The sequence below is a fragment of the Amphiprion ocellaris genome, chromosome 8 (assembly GCF_022539595.1).
Source record: "Amphiprion ocellaris isolate individual 3 ecotype Okinawa chromosome 8, ASM2253959v1, whole genome shotgun sequence".
Lineage (NCBI taxonomy): Eukaryota > Metazoa > Chordata > Actinopteri > Pomacentridae > Amphiprion > Amphiprion ocellaris.
Window position 1 is genome coordinate 19,459,827 of NC_072773.1, and position 16,071 is coordinate 19,475,897.

A 16,071-nucleotide genomic window follows, 5' to 3' on the forward strand; every position below is an offset into this window, starting at 1 on the left:
TATGAAGACATAATTTAGTTTGTTTAGTTAGTAACGTTGCAAAAATAAAAACAAACAGGAAACAAGACATCTTTAAAATGTACCTTTAACAACCATAGACACAGTCTATGTTACGGACACATAAGTGAAGTCAAGTGGAATTTGGCAAAGGTAAATGTCACATCTGTTAAAGGAGTTTCAAGGTGCTTTACAAAACATTAAAATCTACAAATGATTAGAAAGTGAAAAGAAATCTTAGCAAATACAGTGAAACATTAAGAAGAGCAACGAGAAGAAGGAAAAATGGGATAAAATGTTAAACAAATGCCTGCCTATGCAGGTGATTTTTTAAATGAATGCCTAGGGTTTTTTGAGGGTTTTTTGACTACACAGCATTGGGGCTAAAATAAAAATATCATCACCTGGGCTGTGGGACTTTTAATAATGATTAATTCCCTGGTCTGAGATGAGAGGTCGGATTACTACCAAATTCCCTGACTGTGTGAAAGCCTTCCCACACTGGTCACAGATGTAAGGCTTTTCTCCAGTGTGGGTATCCATATGATGATTCAAAGTCGCTGATCGTGTGAAAGCCTCCCCACACTGGTCACCTGGGCTGTGGGACTTTTAGTTAGTTAGTAGGCCTCCGTCGATCAGAGTTGATCATGGGTGTACATCCTGGCTGTCCTGTCTGTTTGGCTGTTGCAGCGTCGCTTGTGGCTAAGGGGACCAATGCGGGAATGACAATCTCTGTTGCAAAAGTCGCATTTGTATGTGCTCTCCGGTCTGTTAGGGTTGTTGCACTCCTTTCTGCGGGCCTTCCTTTCTGTTTCTGCGTTAGTCAGCTTCACTTCCCCTAAGTTGAGGTGTTGATTCAGGACTCAGTGTTGATGTCGAGGGCCTTCATGTCTCTCTTGCAGACGTCCTTGTGACGTAGCTGAGGGCGACCTTTGGTTCTCCACCCAGATGCCAACTCTCCATAGAGGATGTCTTTTGGAATACGGCCATCCTCCATGCGGTGGATATGGCCTAGCCAACGCAGCCTATGCTGTCTGAGCAGGGTGAACAAGCTTAAAAGGTTGGCTCGGGATAGGACCTCGGTGTTAGACACTCTGTCTTGCCAGGATATGCCCAGAATACGGCAGACGCATCTCAGATGGAAGGTGTTGAGTTTTCTCTCCTGTCTGGCATATGTGGTCCATGTCTTGCTGCCGTGCAGCAGAGTGCTGATGACGCAGGCGTTGTACATTGCCATCCTGGTCTTCACGGTCAGCTTGGGGTTGGTCCACACTCCTGAAGTGAGACGAGCAAATGTTGTAGCTGCCTTCCCGATACTCTTGGTGATCTCAATGTATATCTTTTGTATTTGCTTGGTGCAAAAGTTGCAGTCTGCTTTTCGGAAGGTTTCCTAATCCCATGCACCCAATGGAGATGGCAGACTGTGGCAGGACGGCACCCTGCTGGATGGGGGCTGCCCAGCTTGAGGCGGGTGGTAGCTGTTCGGTGAGATCCGAAGGTCTCTCCCACCATCGGGAGCAACCCCTGGCACCACGCTCCATGCCAATCGAGCGGTGGCTTAAAACTGGTAACTGTTGTTTTGTCAACACCAAAGCAAAGCTGGAGTGTCCTCTCCAAGTAACAGTGTTAGTGTTTGTGTTGGTGTGTTGGATGAAAGCCTGGGCAGTGTTTGATGGAGAACAAGCTGTTGCCCATGCAGCACACCCCTCCTCTCCACGTCAGTGATGGGTCCAAAGGAACAGCAGGGCCATTACAGTTTGTCACCAGCAACGTCACAGGAGTTGCCAGAACAAAGATGGGGGGGGTGGGGGTAGGGGTGGGGATGCGAGAACTGGTGGGGGAGCTGGTTTAGTTGCAGGTTACAACAATGTGGGTTCTCTAAAGCTTGGGTAGCTTGATCCAGCTCTCCTTGACTCAAACCATTCCCACCCACATCAAGACATCCAGACTTGCATGTCTGGTCCTATGAAACAAAGAACAGACAAAGTGGTGGTCACAGCATTGCAAGAGGATAATAAATGGCAAATGCTATTGAATTACACAGGAAGAGGTAGGGGTGTAACAGTACACAAAAATCACACTTCAGCACAAACCCTCAGTTTTCAGATCATGCGTCATTATGTTCAGAGTGTAAAATGAAAACAAAACATCCAAAGCATTAAAGATTTTTCTCTCAAATATGAAAAATAATGCAATTAAAATTCAATACGATGCAGAGTTTAGAAAGTAGATACCCACCAAGCATTTGGAAGAATGACAACATATTATGATAAGTAATAGATAGCTGCTATGAATTGCTATCTGAAATGTGGATGAGGGAACTTATAACAGGGCTTGATCACTTTCAGTGTGTATTTAAAACCCAACAATGAGGTCAGCTGCTATAAAAAAAAACCTCTGTTATCACTTTAGCGGAGTCTGAATTGTTAGCAAGAGGCTGCTTAAATTTTCACAGGAAACTGAGTTTGCACAGAACTCCTTGTTTTCTTGTACTACTGATGTTCACAGTGGAGTGAAGCCGCCTCAAATGAGTGAACAAATTTGACATACAACCTACTACATACCTGATTACAGCTTAGCAATGCATGCAGCTTCCATCCAGTTCCCCCTGACTTTTTCCATCCTTACTATTGTTAACTAAGAAACTGTCGTGTTCCCAAACAGCAGAATTTTATCTGACATTTACTATTAAAGCCTAATAAACCCACAGCATTATCAGTTTGTTTTCAGTTCATTATTCAGACTCACATCCTTGTCAGTGGAGGATTTTTACGTTTCCCTAACAAGGTAGGTGCAGCAGGTGTTTCCAAGCAGCCAGTTTCCACATGACTACTACTGCCTGAGATGTGCTAAAGTAGCCAAAACCGGACAAGTTTCAATTCTATACACAGTGGCTACAAGTTGAAGTGACTTACCGCAGCCAATGAGCTCATTTCACTGCTGGTGCAACTCTTGTGTTCAGCCAGAGAGTCGTCCATCGATGAAGCAGCTCTGACAAAATCAAATAAAGATCGTAAATCCAGGGAAACTCCAAAAAACGCATAATGATAGAGACCACAGAAGTTGATGAAATGTGGACCGAAGACTGTATTTTTTGAATATAGATATACCTATATATCTATATCTATATCCATGTATATATTTCAGTTTTGGCCATTACTGGAGATATGGGATGGAAACCTCCAAATATCAGACATAAATGTCAAATGCTTTGCTTTTGGAATAGACTGGTGAAAATGTCCAATCAGAGAATTACAGAAAAGATATTTAACTGGGGCATCTCCAATCATCACCCCTGGGAAAATGAGCTAAAATCTTTATTTCATCTGAACATCTCATCATTTATTTTTCATAATAGGCTACTTTGTGATATTCAGAAGATGAGGAGTAATATGTTTCTTAGGTTTTGAGAAAAATGGTCTGTTGATATTTGGTATAAACCAAAATTCCGAACTTATTGTCTTCTAAAGGATAGATACAATGTGGAACCTTACGTGAAATATAATCTAAGTAAAAGACAGAGACCCTGTGTGCACAGTTATGCTCAGGAACATTACCATTAGCTTTAGAGACTGGAAGGTTGAATGATACTCCAGAAAAGGACAGACTTTGCTTGCTGTGTAATTTAGGAGAAGTTGAGAATGAGGTTCATTTTATGTTTTACTGTCCTGTATATGAAGATATCAGAGAGGTACGTTTCAGTAAGATCTGTTTATTTTGATTTCTTTTGGTTGGATGACCATGAAAAACTAGAATTATGTTTTAGAAGAGAACCCTTTTTCATGGCAGAATTTCTTTGCCAGGCCTGGGATAAAAGGCAACATATTTTGTTTAAGGACTGAGCAGCAGAATAATGTGTGTTTTGGATGTATTGCTGCAGTGCTAGTATGTTGGTATCTTGTAAATCCATGAGGGTTTGACACACTTGTGTGCATGACACAAAATCAATCAATCAATCTATGTATCTGTCTATATACTTACAAGAACACTTACACTTACAGGAACTTTTTTAAAATTGCATACTCTTCATTTTCAAGGGTCAATAATTACAAATTTGACCTCTGCTGCAGCAGTTACTTCCGTCTGCCAGAAACAATTTTGTGCGTCTCCTTACTGAATGGCACAGCTGTGGAAATTATACTTCTGGAAATATTAAACCCTTAAAAATGCCTCCCCAGGTAAGAGGTTTTCTGAAGGTTACAATAAAAACAAGTTGAGTTTTAAAGACCACAGTATTGGTGTTGATTTCATACAAAACATTGAATTATTTATGACTATTATAATTTATCGATACAAATATTGTGGCGTTTCAGTCATACTGCTGAGTTCTACATAACATTTTACTTTAGAGACACTTTGTACTTTTATGCACACATTAATCATTGCAGAACTATTCAGAAATACACTTTATTTTTCAAAAGAAAAAAGTTGATCATGTGAAATCCTCACATCAGCAGCTCATTAAATAAACTCTTGGCACTCAGGTTTGGGGGCGACCACTTGGATTCCTGCTGGCTCTGCTCTGGATTCTGGCGCTGCGTCGTCTTTCAGTGGAGCTGCAGTTTCTCCAATGTGGATGAGCATATGATGATTCAAATGTCCTGACTGTCTGAAAGCCTTTCCACACTGGTCACAGAGGTAAGGTTTTTCTCCAGTGTGGATGAGCAAGTGACGTTTCACATCAATTGATTGTGTGAAAGTCTTTCCACACTGGTCACACATGTAAGGCTTTTCTCCAGTGTGGATGAGCATGTGACGATTCAAATGTCCTGACTGTCTGAAAGCCTTTCCACACTGGTCACAGAGGTAAGGTTTTTCTCCAGTGTGGATGAGCATATGATGTTTCAAATATGATGACCGCCTGAAGACTTTCCCACACTCGTTACAACAATGTGGGTTCTCTAAAGCTTGGGTAGCTTGATCCAGCTCTCCTTGACTCAAACCACTTCCACCAGCATCAAGACATCCAGACTTGCACGTCTGGTCCTATGAAACGAAGAACAGACAAAGTGGTGGTCACAGCAGTGCAAGAGGATAATAAATGGCAAATGCTATTGAATTACACAGGAAGAGGTAGGGGTGTAACAGTACACAAAAATCACACTTCTGCACACACCCTCAGTTTTCAGATCATGCGTCATTATGTTCAGAGCGTAACATGAAAACAAGAAATCCAAAGCATTAAAGATTTTTCTCTCAAATATAAAAAACAATACAATTAAAGTTCAATAAGATGCAGAATTTAGAAAGTAGATACCCACCAAGCATTTGGAAGAACGACAACATATTATGATAAGTAATAGATAGCTGCTATGAATTGCTATCTGAAATGTGGATGAGGGAACTTATAACAGGGCTTGATCACTTTCAGTGTGTATTTAAAACCCAACAATGAGGTCAGCTGCTATAAAAACACCTCTGTTATCACTTTAGCGGAGTCTGAATTGTTAGCAAGATGCTGCTTAAATTTTCACAGGAAACTGAGTTTGCACAGAACTCCTTGTTTTCTTGTACTACTGATGTTCACAGTGGAATGAAGCCGCCTCAAATGAGTGAACAAATTTGACATACAACCTGCTACATACCTGATTACAGCTTAGCAATGCATGCAGCTTCCATCCAGTTCCCCCTGACTTTGTCTATCCTTACTATTGTTAACTATGAAACTGTCGTGTTCCCAAACAGCAGAATTGAATCATGTTGGAAGGTTTTCAAGCTCTGGTTGATGGTGAGGTGAAAATGTGGAGCTTCATTTGCAAACACAGTGGCTACATTTGTTTGATGGGCCAAACCAAAAGGCCTGAACTGAAAATGTTTGGTATAAATACACCCTGAACAAATGAAAGCTGGTAGAAGTGAAAATGCACTGAGGTTTCTTTTGTCAAGGTTACTTTTTCTATATAATAAAATCTAAAAGTGTTTTATCTGACATTTGCTATCAAATCCTAATAAACCCACAGCATTATCAGTTTGTTTTTAGTTCATTATTCAGACTCACATCCTTGTCAGTGGAGGATTTCTACGTTTCCCTAACAAGGTAGGTGCAGCAGGTGTTTCCAAGCAGCCAGTTTCCACATGACTACTACTGCCTGAGATGTGCTAAAGTAGCCAAAACCGGACAAGTTTCAATTCTATACACAGTGGCTACAAGTTGAAGTGACTTACCGCAGCCAATGAGCTCATTTCACTGCTGGTGCAACTCTTGTGTTCAGCCAGAGAGTCGTCCATCGATGAAGCAGCTCTGACAAAATCAAATAAAGATCGTAAATCCAGGGAAACCCCTAAAACTATAAATATACCACCAATTACAGTAAAACTTGTCATGCAAACACTTGAATAAACTTCTAATCTTGAGCATGAAAATGGATTTGATCTTGAAAACATTAGCTTAAAACAGACAGTAAAGAGCAATAACAGAAAATCTAGTTAGATTCATATCCACTGTAGTTTGTGCATTTTTTAAATAACTGTAGCTTGAAAATCCATGATAGAAACTAGTTTGAACAATGAAAGAGTTTAAATGTCACTGTTCCAGTCAGTTTTTGCCCTTTCATTTGTTTTATTTCTTACCGTTTATATGGATGACGTTTAATGAACTGTCGCAGTTTAGCAAGCATCTTCACACAGGTCAGAGTCACCGAGGATCTAGAGATGTATTGGTGGTTTCCAAGGCAACCAAAGGTAATTCCACTTCAAATGGTTTGAATTCCAGAAGTGTTTTTAAAAAACATCGAATTCAAGGCACTAAGTATCAGACACTTGAATAATTATTTTTATTCCATTTTTATTTATTTTTTTTATATTTTAATTATGCTTTAACTGTGTAATTTTATAACTGCGTTGTACGTAAAAATCATAAGACATAAGCTGACAAATGGGTCTTTTTCATCCTCTGTGTTGAGAACTTAATATAGTTCATGATATCAAAGTATTTCAGAAAGATTTAACTGTGCTTGGTATGACTTGACTGCTCTGGAGTTGTTGAGAGAAGGATGCTGCACAAACTGCTGAACGTAATACACAACATTTGACATGAACTAGTAATCAGACTATTTTCACTTCTTCAGTTCCACAATAGTAAAGACTGCTACAGAAAATCCTTTCTGTCCTCTGCAAATTCATATTTAACTTTGTTTACTGTGTGTTTTGTGTGCTTTTGACAGTCTAGTAGTGTATAACTGCTTTGGGTCAGTCTGTGTCAATTCACACAGAATTCAGGCAATATGTTGTTCCACTGAGTTAACTTTTTCCTTTTTAGGGACCCAGAACTAAGTTATGTAAAATACTTTGGCTGAACCGTGGTTGCTGTCACTGCTAGAAATGTATATATTATAACCCTTAAACAATAAAAGGAAAAAAAGATAAGCATATTTTCTTGGAAGACATTATTTTTAAATGCTAACTCTCACAGCCATGAAATTCAGTGACGACGTAGACAGTAATCTGTTGATGGCAATAGTGCATGTTATGTCACACCTTGTACTAATGATAGACGCACAAAAGTCAATGAAATGTGGACTGTATTTCTTGTAGGAAATACAGATATGCCTATATGTCTATATCTTTATACAAACAAGAATCGTTTTTTTAAATTCTATGCTGTTTTAATTTTCAAGGGTCTATAATGACAAACTTGGCCTCTGCTGCAGCAGTTACTTTCATCTGCTGGAAACAATTTTTTGCGTCTCCTTACCGAAAGGCATGGCTGTGGGAATTATACTTCTGTAAATATTAAATCCTTAAAAATGGCTCCCCGGGTAACAGTTTTTTTTTAAGGTAACAATAAAAACAAGTTAAACTCTAAGGACCACAGTATTGATTTTGATTTCGTACAAAATATTTATTTGTGACTAATATCATGTACCGATACAAACATTGTGGCGTTTCAGTCATACTACTATTATGCACACATAAATCTTTGCAGAATTATTCAGATGGACACCTTATTTGTCCAAAATAAAGTTGATCATGTGAAATCCTCACATTAGCAGCTCATTAAATAAACTCTTGGTACTCAGGTTTGGAGGCGACCACTTGGACTCCTGCTGGCTCTGCTCTGGATTCTGGCGCTGCGTCGTCTTTCAGTGGAGCTGCTGGGACGAATCACGGGCCGAAGGCAGCTGCTGGTCAATGAAGTTTCATCCACATCAGCAAGGAGGTCTGCTAGTTCTCCATCACTGATCTCCTCCTCAATGGTGCTGCCTGCACAGAGACCATTTCTTGTAAAATTCTATCAACATCTTGTTCTTTTTAAAAGCTCTCTCACCTATTTTCCACTTGTCCTATCTCATCAAACTCTCCTCAAACTACTTTTGGGTGAATCTTTCCCATGTTATTCTGCTGACAAAGTACCACACTAGAACACCTGCATTTTGTCCATTTTACCGTGGCTGGAAGAGGCATTTGTGCTTTTGTAGTTTCCAGATAGAGAACAATTCAAAAACATTCCTAAAATTAATCTGCAGTTTGGATGTTCTGTGTCTATTCTAATAAGCAGTTAGACAGATCTTATTTTAATATTGGTTTAATTTCCTGTATTTTAATGTCTACTTCTTGCAACACTTTGAAATTTCATTAGAAAAAAGGTGCTTAAAAAAAAAAGCTATTATACACAGCATTACCTGTATAATAAGGTATGAGCACACACTCAGGACAAATCCAGAAATCTTCAGGGCTTCTGTTAAATGGTGATGTCAAACAGTCCACGTGATACCTGAAAAGTTCAGCCACAGTTCTGGGATGAAATACTCTCAACTGGTGCACATGACCAGCAGCTACAACACATATTGAACATCATCCTACTGCTACACCTAAAACAACCCCTGGTATGTGCTGACAATGACAGAGCTTCAAAGGGTGAAATCATGTCAAAGAGAAAAATCTGCTCAGATATGAACCACTACATAAAAAAAATCTGAGAGTGTCAGCACTGTAAAGTCATACCCTGAATCACAGCAGCTGCACACCAGCATCTGGTGCTCCTGATTGCTACATCCACATTCCTCACAGACAACAGTATTGCTCTCTTCCTCCTCCTCCTCCTCATCATCCTCCTGCTTCCGTGAACTAATTTTGATCTGCAGTACACGAACACTTCAACCATCAGCACTGTTTATACATACTGTGTATTTGCAAATATATGGCAGAAAGCTTCTTTCAGCAAACCTCCTTTTGTACGTCCCCTCCAGGGCACTGTCTCTGGTAGATGAAAGCAAAACTGATCCGATCCACTGGGAAGGTGTTGGCTGTCTGTGATTCAGGACAAAACAACTAAATATGCAAGTCTCAATTAATGTTTACACTTACAAGTGTTTACAATGTGATGCACATTCTCCACATAGATAAAACTGGACTGCAATGCACAACATGCACCTGCAACTAATTTCTAAACCCAAATATATTTCATTCAGTTATTTACAAATAAATCTATGGACAAGTCAGTCTGCACCTATTTTAATAAAAGCTTCAGTCATTTTAATCAGAAATCCCCAAAATATGCTATTTCAAGCTCCTCAAATGTGACAACTTGATGTTGTTCTTTATCATAAATGACAGTAAACTAAATATTTTTGGATTATGGACTGTTGATCAAACAAGGAAGGTACTATTTACTGTCATTTTACTGACAAACCAGTTGACTGAATCAGAAGATTAATCAATCTATAATAAATCAATAAGCCAATCCTTGGCTCCAGCTCTAATTTAGAATGCCATAAAACAGAGAGAACCTCACAATAAAGGGGCTGGGAACAGAAAAGTTTTGTCATTCTTGACTGACAACTTAAGCAGATTAATTCAACACCAGTGTGAATCCCATTTACATTTTAAAAGACATTAAACAGTTTTCACATGTCTGAGATTGTCTTTAAAACCATTTTACATTACCCTTAAGACGGGACAACTATTTTTTTCTAATACACCACATTAAGTTTAAAACAAAACTTTGACACACTATAAATACTAGAAAGGAAGACTGTTTTGAATGGAAATGTAACATCAGTTATCTAGAAATATTCTGCTACAGAAATAACGTTAATCAAAAACAGACAATGGCAGCATTGTTGTGCAGTTGTTGCTACTACATAGGAAACTCAACACGACACAAACTTGTCTGACGGTATAACAATGATCTTTAAATTAAATCCGATTGCCATCCAAAGCAAAAAGCTTTTTTGATGCCACATGAAAAATGCTGCCTATGGTTTTGTTCAGCTTTTGGAAAGTTATTTTGGATATTTTACACCCATGCTTCCCCCTATTTTTCCCATCAATCATTCTAAAGTTATTAGCCCCATCCCATTATCTATACACCGCTTAATCCTCACTAGGGTCGCGAGGGGGCTGGAGCCTATCCCAGCTGACTCGGGCGAAGGCAGGGGACACCCTAGACAGGTCGCCAGTCTGTCGCAGGGCTACATACAGAGACAATCACTCTCACATTCACACCTACGGGCAATTTAGAATGATCAATTAACCTCAGCATGTTTTTGGACTGTGGGAGAAAACCCACGCATACTCCATGCAGAAAGATCGCGGGAAAGCCGGGATGCGAACCAGGGATCTTTTCGCTGCAAGGCGAAAGTGCTAACCACTACACCACTGTGCAGCCCCTCTAAAGTTATTACGTTTTTCCAAATACTTATGGCATGTGGTGAAAATTCCAGTTTTTCATCAATGTTATGCTCGTATATATTACACGGTTTATATATCGATCTAAAGAAACATTTAGACGTACTTTAAAACAAAATGCTAACATCGTCCAGATTCTCAAACGTATAGGTGTGCGTTTTTTTCTTCCTGAAACCGGCAATATATCACATAAATTAGGATAAGGCTGGACACAGATTAAGAATAAGAATTCATCTGTGTCAGGTGATGTTTGTTTACCTGAGACCACCGCTGGATACATTCAAGACAAAAGACATGCTGGCAGTTGTCCAGAGACCCCTCGTCTGCTGTCCAAAGGGACTCAGGCAGATGTAGCATTATCTAAATCTGACATCAAAACCCCACTTTTTCCAGCACCTGCATTTGTCTGCTTCATGTTGTAAATGCAACCGGACAAGGCTTTATCCGTTTAGATTTGATTTGAGGCACGTTTCTAGGAAACAGCTAAAGCAGGAGGAATGTCGAGTCAGTTTATCTCCATTAGAGCTGTAAAATGTGTAGAGCTCCTCTCTACAGTTCTCCGTTCGGGTGTGGCGGAGATTCATCAATTACATTTTGATGTTGACAACTAGCTCGGTGGTTAGCTAGCTAGCATTAGCCGGTAGCTTAGACTTTCGTGAAGTCGTTTCCGAGTAGAGCGTTTAATTAAAACAAACCACGACCAGCTTTTTTGTTTTTTACTTAGCTACCGCATGTGTTACCTCGCAGAATTTCTGTTCGCATATTAGCTGAAAAATAAAATCTCAAGGTGCTATTTTGAAGCTACTTCATATTCCGCGCGACACATAAAAAACATCCGATCCTCTTCCTTCAGAATAAAAGCGGCTAACACGGACTTCCTTTCTGTACGTGTGAGAGACAGAATGCGCAGAATAGCTGTAACTTAAACAACATTTTCTTCTTAAAAGCTTTAATTATTATTATCATTATAATTAATTACACGAGCACAGTGAGCCTGGTGCCATGTAAAATTCTAGCATTGGTAAACTGAACACAATGTACAGAGTCGAAAGAACGTAGGATTATAAATTATCCCATGTGTTTTTTTAAATCCGGCAATGTAAAACCACTCACAGAGCTCATGTTGCCATAGTAACATCTGTGACATGCACTTGCTTCAAGAAGTATTCAGACCCCTTCACTTTATATGCACTTTTATTTTGTAGATTTCCATCCAGTCTGACAAAGTTTTCAAGGATTTGCAGGGAAAAATATGATAACCTGTTCAAATCAAGTCATGCAAAACTGTAGAAGGGCCCTCTATAAACTAAAATAAGAGTCTGAAAACTTATTTAGACGAGAGTTTTCAGTTTTTTTGATTTGTATTAAATTTCTGAAAAAAAATGTGAAAACTGTGTCTTACTTTGTGGTTTTGAATTACTGAATGTAGACTGATATGGAGAACAAGGTGTTTAACTCCAAATCATATATATTGACATTTGCACAGATGCCTTCATCGGAGTAACTTAATTTACCAGAACCAAGTTTGAGATGCCACTTTTCATTTTCCTTGACTTCAGAACCAGGTCACAGTTCATACATAGAGGACCAAACGTAAAAGAAAAAGTGAAGCACGTTTGAACTGTATGTTCCTTTGATGTGATCGCATAAAGCAACTACAACACCAGGCCAGCCCTCAAACCATATGAAGATTAAAAAAGACACTCGTCTGACAAGGTGCTCATGTGGTAGTCTCTGTTGTTTATATTCATTACAGTTATACAGGGTGGGCCATAAGTTTCCATACATAGGAAAAATAAACATTTTATGTTGGACAACCATTTTTATTGATATGATGTGCTCTATATGATTACCATTGTTTCGAAAACACATATTAATACGTGTTTTCCACTGTTGATAAACTTGCATTAGCACAGTTGAAGTTATGCTTGAAATGGCGTTGGTGATACGTTCCTTGAGATGATTTATGTCGCGTATCTTCACCTGATACACCATGGCCTTCAAGTGCCCCCAAAGATAGCGTCAAACGCGTCTTCTAGGGCAGTGGTTCCCAACCTGTTTGACTTGGAGCCCCCACTATAAGCTGCACCCCAGCGCGGCGCCTTAATATCAAACCAAGAGTTGTAGTATGACCAGCAGGAGTCAGTTGCTGACTGCAGTAAATTTGTTGAATATTTGTGTCTCTTCGCTGTTTGCAGCGGTTTTGCATTTTGCATACAGTCCCTGTTCACTCGTCACACAGCCGGCTGCTCATAGACACCTATGTTATTTCTGCGGCTCGAAAGACAGCTACTTTTGATTTACCTGGGCTTGTAGTACATTGTCTACCTTACAACGATGGAAAAGAGGCATCGTTCATGTTTAGACAACGTATATTTAATGAGTTATTGATGCCGGAAATTCGAATTTGTGAAAATCTTTCCGACTTTACCGAACTGTGTTTTGTTTCCTGACGTCGCCGTAATTCGCTGGCTTCGTGCTGTCATTTGTGAGCATTTCACCACAAATAACATAATTCTGTCTTGTCCTTTAATAAAACCAAATTTAAGGTAACTCTCGAGGTATAGCCGGAGTTTTTAGGTCCTGATGAATCTTCACCCGTTTTGCGTTTTTCCAGACACCGTTTCCGTCAGTAATTTTCTAACTGCACACAAACTAATTAAAGCTGCAAGCAGCGTTGGACGGGTCCTCGCATCCTTGCTGGCCGGCGAATCCACGCATGTCCACCAGGTGGCGCTGCGACCAAAAGTGCATGTCGGCCTATGGATGCGATGAGGGCTGGACTCTGATCACAGCCGTAAAATTTCAGGCAGACTGGAGCATGTTCAGGCTACTTACAGAGCTCTTCCTGTCCATCCACCAGGTGGCGCTGCGACCGAGAGTGTATATTGGCCAATGGATGTGATCAGGGTCAGACTGTGATTCCACATATAAAATTTCAGGCAGATCGGACCATGTACAGGCTAGTTATAGAGCTTTTCCTTCTATCCACCAGGTGGCGCTATGACTGTGGCTGTATTTCAGCATGTGAATGTCATCAGGGCGGGACTCTGATCATACATGTAAAGTTTGAGGCAGATTGGAGCATGTTTAGGGCGGTTACACAGCAGTTGATATTTCATGGCGAAGCATCAAAGTTCAGGAGGCCGCCATGGCCACGCCCTCAGACTTTTGCGGAGCATTTTGATAACTTTTGATCACCCATGTGTGTAGTACATCCTGGCCGAATTTCATCTCTCTCGGTGTTACCCTGTTTGAGTTTATAGCTTTTGAAAATGTCTAAAAATGACCCAAAATCGTCAAAACATATAACATATAGTTCAAAATGGCTGACTTCCTGTTGGATTTTGGTCATGGGTGTCAATTACATTTTTGTGTGTCTTGATGAGTTACATATGTGTATGTTTTTATGTTCAGCTAATATCATTTCCTCTGGACAATGTTTGTGGTGTTAGAAGTGGACGTTTGTAGGGAGTTTTCAGTTGCGATACTTTAATGCATAAATATTTGCAGTGGTGGTTTCACTGCAAGCATCTACTGATGTCACCAGTGAAGTAAATAAAAACAGCATTTGTTGAACTTTACGCCTCTCAGTGTCTGCAGTTAGTTTAGCTGAATCAATGCAAAGATATTTCTATTTTTCTACATGACAGGAATGTCAGTGAAATCCAAATGCTAAGAATAAACAAGTGATCTGCCTGGTCACAGATCCCACTTTAATCCAAAATAAAGACTTTGCAAGGAAATGAACTTGAAATATGAGCCACCAGTAAAAGTTGTGATCAGACAGAAGGGCCTGTATTTTATCTTTGGAGAAGTTTAACATGTAAGTTTGTGCAGCTGATCAGTGGTGAGGCCTGTGGATGACTGGAGATGTGTGTGGACACTTAGACGAAGCAGCAAATGTGTTGAAAATGAGTTGTCTTCTCAGAGTCTTGAAGATGTTTTGTCAGAGCTAAGAAAGAAGTAAGAGATCCTGCAGGTGATTGTTGAGTGGTGTTGAGGAATTTGAATGTAGAGGAATAGCAAAGAGATTTTGAAGATATTTAAGCCATAAGTTGTATTTTATTTGTTTGCTGTTCTCTCCCATTTGTAGTGAAGAGAAGTGATTTGACATGAAGAATGTGATTTGTGTGGCTTTGAAATTGTGTTAAAATGTAAAAATGAGTGATGAGGAGAAGAGTGTGACTTTTTAGTATTGTGTTTTTTAGCGTGTTCTTTAAAAGTTGTAGGTAGATTATGTTCTTTTTTTGATTTTGTGGATTGTTTTTTTTTTTCTTTCAGTGTTGATGTCACCGCCTTGACGAATAGAAGAAAAGCCTGTATTTGGGTATGTAGGACTGGTAGTCCAGAGGTAGTGATGGTGGTTTGGAACCTGGAGAGTGCAGGTTCAATCCCCCACTCTGCTCAAGCTTTTTTTTCACATTTGGACAAAATTCGCCAAAAATGTTCTTGAAAGAGAGTTTGCGCTCTTTGCGCTCTTTGCGCTCTTTGCGCTCTTTGCGCTCTTTGCGCTCTTTGCGCTCTTTGCGCTCTTTGCGCTCTTTGCGCTCTTTGCGCTCTTTGCGCTCTTTGCGCTCTTTGCGCTCTTTGCGCTCTTTGCGCTCTTTGCGCTCTTTGCGCTCTTTGCGCTCTTTGCGCTCTTTGCGCTCTTTGCGCTCTTTGCGCTCTTTGCGCTCTTTGCGCTCTTTGCGCTCTTTGCGCTCTTTGCGCTCTTTGCGCTCTTTGCGCTCTTTGCGCTCTTTGCGCTCTTTGCGCTCTTTGCGCTCTTTGCGCTCTTTGCGCTCTTTGCGCTCTTTGCGCTCTTTGCGCTCTTTGCCTTTTCCAGCAACTTCTTGGTTACGCAGGAACCACCCTTCAACTCCAATCCACTGGACACTCCACACCACAGACCACAACCTTTCCACTCCACTATCATCCTCCGCAAGGTTCCCAGTGGGGATTCGAACCGTGACCCTCCACATGACAGACACACAACCTATGTGTGAGCTATCTTTCACACAAGGTCCTTCGTGGACTTTGTTGTAATGATGGTTGAAAGAGGTTGTCATACAGCCAAAGTATGTATATATTGTAAATAAAGCTGCTGTAACAATGTAAATTTCCCCTGGAGTGGGGAGAAATAAAGAACTTTATCTTATCTTTATCTTATCTTAAAAAGTGTCAAAAGAGCCCTGGGCTGGATTCGAACCAAAAACCTCCTGGATGAGAGGCAGATAACTTACCACTGCACTATCCTTCCTACTGGGTGTAACTGTTAGTTTTCGTAAATGATGGTACACAAAACTATTAAGGAGGTGAAGATAATAAAGGTACTAAGGTGGATTTCAACCGGGGACCTTCAACATGCCAGGCAAAAAACTTACCTCTACACCACCTGTCCTACAAGATGCTGCTCTAACTTTGCTTAAATGATGCTAGCAATTAGTACTGGAGCATCCAAAG

The 16,071-nt window shown here is 40.1% G+C and overlaps 2 protein-coding genes across 2 annotated transcripts; both read right to left on the bottom strand.

Moving 5' to 3' along the window:
* Positions 1–4,394: 4,394 nt before the first annotated feature.
* On the bottom strand, positions 4,395–6,552 carry LOC111562739 (zinc finger protein 257-like). The gene is made up of 2 exons (XM_023261437.3): positions 6,163–6,552; positions 4,395–4,983 (listed from the first exon to the last, which is right to left on the bottom strand). The coding sequence occupies exons 1-2, from the start codon at positions 6,379–6,381 to the stop codon at positions 4,459–4,461; spliced, it is 744 nt and encodes a 247-aa protein (XP_023117205.2). The 5' UTR covers positions 6,382–6,552; the 3' UTR covers positions 4,395–4,458.
* A 1,260-nt stretch (positions 6,553–7,812) lies between these two features.
* LOC111562740 (PHD and RING finger domain-containing protein 1-like) lies at positions 7,813–14,470 on the bottom strand. The gene is made up of 5 exons (XM_023261438.3): positions 10,885–14,470; positions 9,163–9,246; positions 8,941–9,074; positions 8,619–8,710; positions 7,813–8,199 (listed from the first exon to the last, which is right to left on the bottom strand). The coding sequence occupies exons 1-5, from the start codon at positions 10,981–10,983 to the stop codon at positions 8,012–8,014; spliced, it is 597 nt and encodes a 198-aa protein (XP_023117206.1). The 5' UTR covers positions 10,984–14,470; the 3' UTR covers positions 7,813–8,011.
* Between the last annotated feature and the right edge of the window lie 1,601 nt (positions 14,471–16,071).

Excerpts from the sequence above, each read along its gene's own strand:
- LOC111562739 (XM_023261437.3), bottom strand. The coding sequence starts at position 6,381 with ATGTTTTCAAGATCAAATCCATTTTCATGCTCAAGATTAGAAGTTTAT. Across the intron at positions 4,984-6,162 it reads AAATGAGCTCATTGGCTGCG|GACCAGACGTGCAAGTCTGG; the intron begins GTAAGTCACTTC and ends TTCGTTTCATAG.
- LOC111562740 (XM_023261438.3), bottom strand. The coding sequence starts at position 10,983 with ATGCTACATCTGCCTGAGTCCCTTTGGACAGCAGACGAGGGGTCTCTG. Across the intron at positions 9,075-9,162 it reads GAGGGGACGTACAAAAGGAG|ATCAAAATTAGTTCACGGAA; the intron begins GTTTGCTGAAAG and ends CGTGTACTGCAG. Across the intron at positions 8,711-8,940 it reads TGCAGCTGCTGTGATTCAGG|GTATCACGTGGACTGTTTGA; the intron begins GTATGACTTTAC and ends TGAACTTTTCAG.